Consider the following 6,033-nt stretch of genomic DNA (forward strand, 5'->3'; position numbering starts at 1 on the left):
CTTTTCTAGGCCTGTCTTGGCTCTGTTGAGAGGCCTCCAACAAGTCTAAGCCTTGCCCAGGTAGGGTAGCCTCAGGCAGTAGCCCTATAGCCCTGAGTTGTCATATTTCAGCGTCCCAGCACAGTACACAGGCCAACTTACTGGGCTAAACCACTGAGGGAAAAATAATGAATTTTCCCTCCAACTCCAGCTCTCCCTTTCTTGCCCTATGAATGTCTAATAATGCCAGACCCAGAACCTATTCAGGGTACCTCTAAGGAGGAGCAAACTGAGTCAGTCACCTTCTACCCTATTTTCTATTGTCACTGAAAGTGGCTAGCCCTGCCCCTCTCTAGGGTTGCTGGCTACTTCTGGGAAAGTCAGCTGTTTCTTAATTTCCCTATGTGGCCCTTGGTCTAGAAGGCAAGGGCAAGAATTGGTGGTGTCAAAGAAAGGGGCATAGAGTTGTTGCCCTGTGGGGCTAAGTGAGCTCAACATGGAGTGGGTGGAGTTTCTGGGCTCAGCCTGTTCTCTCTCTGGGCTGCTCTAAGCCACATTGCCAGCAGCTGAGCTGCTACTCCCCTATACATTGGATAGTATTCTCACCTGAGCTTAATAGCCTGGATCAAATTGCAATACAGTTAAATTCTTTTTCACTATGAAGATATTTTAGTAAATGAAGGCCAGAAGGATTTGGATTTCACTCTTACTGTACTCACTTAAGTAAGTTCACAATTCAGCAAATTCTACAGGGCTGGGGGAATCATTCGTCTTACTGTTTGCTGGTGGGAGAGGTAAAGCTCTCTGAAACTCTTCCCTGGGCAATGCAAAGCAACACAGTCAACTGAGTCAGGAGGAACCCACAGCTGTCAGCTGTTAGGCAAGGCTCTGCTGTGGCCAGGTGCTGACCTCCACTTTCTAATTCCCACCTTGTACCTGCAGTGTTCCTACCCCAAACCATACTATTCCTCTCCAACCCCACTCAAGGGACTCTGCCTAGGGCAGGGACATCCCAGAACAGCCTGTGGGATGAGGGAATGAACCCTTGTACTGCTTTGCCACCTTATCTGGATCAGAAAAGAAAGGTATTTGTGAGTATCTGTTAAGCCTTTTCTAGAACCCTTGGGAGCTGCCCACTCCTGGGCAGGCCCTAAGTCCCATCCAGTCTGCTTGTCAGCAGGAAAGAAGGAGAGTTGGCCCCAAAGCCTTGGGGTTGGGAATAGCTATGGCCTAACAACCAGGGCCTCACAGAAGAAAAAATGTTGATCTGGAAACTTCCAGGAGTCCTCAAGGACCAGAGATTTCTCTCCCTCCTCACAACATGGGATGTTGAACAGATGGGAGGGAATCAGCAAGAAGCCCCTTCACTGTCGGACACCCTGCTCACATGCCAAAGGCTGGTGTTGGATGCCAGGCTCTATCACTGGCCATCGAACTCCATTTTTGGAAATCATTGTTGGGGACTGCTGTGTTAGAGCCTGGCCTGGGAGGTAAGAGGCATGGTTCTTGGCTCTGTTCTGCAGAATTCCCCTCACTCTCTGGGCCTCAGTTTCCTCGGCTATAAAATTATGGAGTTGGACTATCCACTCTTGAAGGTTCTTGCTGCTCCTGCATTATCTGGTATTCTGAGCTGGACCCCAGAATGACTTACCTTGGTAGCCCCATCAAGTTGAGGACCTGTCAGCAGGCTTAGACTTGAGGCCTGGCACTGGACCCTGCCCAGCACCTTGGCCAGGCCTAGTCTGCTGTCTCATTCCTCTCTCCTAGAGAGGCCAAGACTGAGCCCTAATTGCAGGAGAGCAAGATATGATGTTAGGATTGTGGGTCAAGGCTGAGGTGAAAGGCCTTAGATTTCCCTAAGAAGCATCCTCAGGTAATTTGGCTCTGTGCTAATGGAAGGGACCTGGTATGTGTGGTCTTTTGGGCAGGGCTGCCAGTGGAAAGATAGCAGAGTGTGATCTGCAAGCGGGTGGTAACACTGAGAGGTCAGCAGGGTGTGAATGTCATTATCCCCATTACCATATACCTGACCAGGTTATATTGGTACAAAAGGTATCTTTATTGAGGTCTGGGTAAGAATTAGGCACTTGGCCAGAGCAGCAGCTTAAATATGAGGCAAGCACGCAAGGGGTTAGCCATGCCCAGGGCTAGGTTGGGGCAGTGAGGCTACAGGCACAGACCCTCCCCAGACAACCAGAAGTCAGGGAGGGAAGGGGGAGGGGATGCAGAGCAGTCTGGGTCAGAGGTCTGGTGGGCTAGCCCTTGGGGCTGGGCAGGAAGCACTGGGTGGAGGTCCAGCAGGGATGGGACAGGGCTCTCTCGCTCCATGTGCCCTTTAGGCCCAGGCCTGAGCCTCTGCTGGGGGCAGCCATGCTGTGGGCCTTCCCAGGCCTTACTTCTTCACCTTTGCATCATAGGTGCCTGCGTTCTTGTAGGCACTCACATAGCCACTGTCATCCAGGATGTCCTGACGCCCAGCAATGCCCTTGCCCTTGCCGCTCTCGTCGAAGCGCTCCTTGTGGGAGCCTGTGTACTTGCTGGTGTCAGTCAGCCGTTCCACAGCACCTCCTGTCTTTGCTTTCTGTTTGGACAGAATTGTTCCTCCAAGGGCACCTGGCGTTGGGAAGCCCAGACCGCCGCCCCCAACTGTGATTCCCCATATCCCCCTCAGTGGCCACCCGAGACCAGCAGGGTACTTACGGTGACGCCCACATTGGCTGGTTCCTTGCCTGCCACCAGCTGGCAGATGGCATCGAAGGCTTCCTCCTTACTCTTCCCCTTGAATCGCTTCATTGCCAGCTCTTCTAGAGCCTTCTTGAACTCCTCATAGTTGATAACCCGAGCAGACTTTCCTCTGCAAGGTATGTGGACACCATGAGTTTTCCCCCTTCTCCATGTCTTCCCTGGTTCCAGCCTCCCAGTTCCCCACCTTCTGGGAACATCAGAAACAAGGACTGCCTGGGGCTCACTTGACTTTGGAGAAGACGATGTCGACATCGGTCCCTGTCACGGCCTTTCCATCAGCCACCTTGCAGTCCTTGCACAGCTTGGCCCAGTTCTTGCCATTCATCTCTTGCCCACTGGCCTTGGGGTCACCATGGATGGCAAACTTGCGGAAGCTTTCCTCCAGCCCAGCCACATCTGTGCTTGCTGCCATGCTACCCTGTGGGCGGGGGGGGGGGGGGGGGGGGGGGGACCCACCTCAGTCACCTCCCAGCCAAGCTGCCTCTCCTCTCCCCAAGGCAGAGAACATCACTGCCTCTACCTCAAAACCTACCAAGGTCTGAGTTATGGAGCACTTATGCCACATACCCTCAGAGTTGGAGATGGAGTTGCCTGGGGAGAGGGGCCAGCACTCAGTGTGTCCCTGGGCCTCAGAGCCCAAGGAGAAGCCCTGAAAGGTCCTGTCACTTAATGCCAGCCCTGGCTTAAGAGTGGAGTTCAGAAGGTGAAATCATGATGCCCACACCAGGCTGGGAACAGAGTGGCACTGTCCAGAAAGACTGTGAGGGCAACAGCTGGGGCCATGGCTTTGTCTGACCCTGGCACAAGGCCTGCTTGGGTGGAAGTGAGGGTGGCAGAGCAGGCATCCCTCCCTGGGAGTTCCATGCCAAGCTAGGTCAGGGCCAGGCCAGGCTGCTGGTTGGACAGGTATTTAGTAAGGACAGGGTCTCTGTCAGAGTCATGAGGACCCAGAAAGACCCAGTCCACGCTGAGAAGGGAGCCAGATCATGGGCAGGGGTGCATGCCCTAGGCAGGGGTGCTGCTAGCCCAGCCAGGACCTTGTTACTATTTGCTGTTAAACAAAAACACGAGGGGAGCGGGAGTTTGGGGCTGGCCTGGCCACAGTTTGTGAAGCCTGGAGACAGTTGCTAAGGGAGGGTAGTACTGCTTGGAGAATGTTGCTAAGGGCAGGATGGTGTCAGGGCGGCTCAGGGAGAAGCTCCCAGTGTTGCTGGGCTGGGCTGGGCTAGGGAACAGGGGCCCACGGGTGGGGCACAGCAGCACTCCCAGTGCCTGGGGCACAACCGTGGCCTCCTGGTCCCTTGCCATCCATTTGGGGCTGTAACCTCCCAGTCTGTAGAGTTTAAGAGGAGCAGGTGATTAGGAGACTAGCCTGGGTAGGGGTTGTAGAGTTATCAACCCCCAGAGGCATGTTGGCAACTGCAGGTATGGCCTTGGTCCTGTAATCCTCACACCTATGCCCTATAGTGAAGCACACTTCCCCAGTGTCTACACCTTCAGTCTTCCATGGAAGCCCCTGGCCACACCCTGAGCACTGTCACACCAGTCCACACTCCCACAGCTGAATGCATGTAGCCCTGGCTCTCCACATTCTCAGCCTTATTCCCCCCACCACACCCTTAACCAGTCTCGGGACTGAGGGCCCAGACCATTTCCTCAGCACCCACGGCCACACATATACTAACAGCCCCGTACAGAAACCCGCCAATAATACTCTTAGCCCTGCAATAAAGTGTCCCTCCTACACCCCCCACAGCCTCCCTGCAGCCCCCTGCCCACACCTACAGCCCTGTACTGCAGCTATGACGTGTGACACAGCCCAGTATTGAGGCCTCCTTGATCACACCTTCAGACCTCCACTGCAGCTACACACACACCCCAGCCCTGGGACTAGGGCCCCCTATCCACATACCCACAGCCCTTACTGAGCCCCCTAAACAGAGCTTCACAACTCACCCCCTCTCTGTACACTTGTAGCCTCTGACCACATCCTTACACCCACAAGCCTTCTGGCCTCATGCTCAACCCTGCCCTGAAACCCCTCAGTGTCCAAACCCACAGACTTGCATTTCCAGACTCCCAGGTATTACACTGAGAGACCCCATGTTGAGACTCCCCGAACACACCCCAAACCTCCACTGCAGCCTCCTGAACACACCCTAAGTCATGTCCTCAGCAAACAGCTTCTACCTCTGCCTTTTATCCTAAGGCCTCCAGTTACCATAGCCTGGGCCCCTACAGAACTACACCCCCTTCCATTTACCACTGGCCTTAACAATGAAAGCCCCCTCCCAGTGACCATCCTCACTATCCCTAAGTTGCAATTTCTGGGCCTAGGGGTCCCCGCTGTCCCCACATTGTCGCGACTCTATGGACCCACAATCCCAGGTTCACGCAGCACTCCTCTTCCCTCTCTCTACACTCCAGCCTCCCACTACAGATCCAGAGACGCCACCCAACCGTAAAGTCTCGGGGAGATTTTGGGGCACAGATGCTTGTCCCAGACTGACTGACAGGATCCTGCATCCAGTGCTCACTCCTGTTATGGGAAGAAGGGATTCTTGGTACTGATTAGGTGGAGCCAGGTCGCAGGCCATAGTCCCAGGAGTCTGCAGGCCAAGGATGGAGCAGCCACACCCAAGAACTGGGGCCACCCGCGGACTCCCACTGGGACAGCTGGAGTCATCAATCAGCAGGGCAAGGAGGTGGGGGAGGAACGCTTGGGGCCCAGGGCAGGGCCGCTCAGCTGGTGTCCTCAGTTCGGTACCATCTGGGGTTGGGACCCCTTCCAGGGCGCTCCCACCCCACCCTCTTCCTTATTGTGCAGGATACTGATTAGAGTGGTCGGCGCTGTAGTCTCTTACCTTCTACCTCGTGGCTGCTCCTACCGTGCTCGTTCGATGGACAGAAGGACGCAAGAATGGACCGACGGACGCGGGAGACCAAGGCGGCTCCGCAGCTCTGCTCCCTGCCGGCTCCAGGGAGGGACTGCAGCCTGGGCGGTTCCGCCGTATTATCCCCTGTTTCTCGGTCTCCATAGAGACGGCGAGTCCCACCCCCGGGGCTGTCTCGGCGGGAGAATGACCAAGGTCACGCTGGCCCCACCCACCGGACCCCTCCCCCTCTGCGCTCAGCGGGGGCGGAGCTGCTGCGATATCATCATCCCCGCAGCTCGCAGGGCAGCTCCACGGCCTTCACGCCCGTTGGAGACCAGCCCTCCGCAGCTCTGGACGTCCTCGGATGAACCCCTAACGGGAAAAGAGCCTCATCTGGGGCTTTGCCCAAAGTTCAAGGCAGGCCCCCACCTCC

The 6,033-nt window shown here is 55.6% G+C and overlaps 2 protein-coding genes across 7 annotated transcripts in view; one reads left to right on the forward strand and one right to left on the reverse strand.

The window, feature by feature from the left end:
• LRRC36 (leucine rich repeat containing 36) overlaps positions 1 to 5,665 on the forward strand; it is a 57,963-nt gene extending 52,298 nt beyond the window's left edge. Inside the window, exons 15-16 of one of the 6 annotated variants that reach the window (XM_019455615.2) lie at positions 922 to 1,064; positions 5,552 to 5,656. In XM_019455615.2, the coding sequence (XP_019311160.2) occupies positions 922 to 1,064; positions 5,552 to 5,563 (155 nt within the window). In that variant the 3' untranslated portion in view covers positions 5,564 to 5,656. Of the gene's footprint in view, positions 1 to 9; positions 1,065 to 1,260; positions 1,564 to 2,572; positions 2,712 to 5,551 lie in introns of those variants that run through there. The other 5 variants (XM_019455621.2, XM_019455622.2, XM_019455617.2 and 2 more) reach the window with 5 other exon arrangements.
• On the reverse strand, positions 2,015 to 5,703 carry TPPP3 (tubulin polymerization promoting protein family member 3). The gene is made up of 4 exons (XM_019455666.2): positions 5,589 to 5,703; positions 2,949 to 3,142; positions 2,680 to 2,833; positions 2,015 to 2,560 (listed from the first exon to the last, which is right to left on the reverse strand). Exons 2-4 carry the CDS (start codon positions 3,134 to 3,136, stop codon positions 2,372 to 2,374), a joined length of 531 nt encoding a protein of 176 aa, XP_019311211.1. The 5' UTR covers positions 3,137 to 3,142; positions 5,589 to 5,703; the 3' UTR covers positions 2,015 to 2,371.
• Between the last annotated feature and the right edge of the window lie 330 nt (positions 5,704 to 6,033).

This window comes from Panthera pardus, unplaced genomic scaffold (genome assembly GCF_024362965.1).
Source record: "Panthera pardus isolate Hobbes unplaced genomic scaffold, ASM2436296v1 HiC_scaffold_19, whole genome shotgun sequence".
Classification (NCBI taxonomy): Eukaryota; Metazoa; Chordata; class Mammalia; order Carnivora; family Felidae; genus Panthera; species Panthera pardus.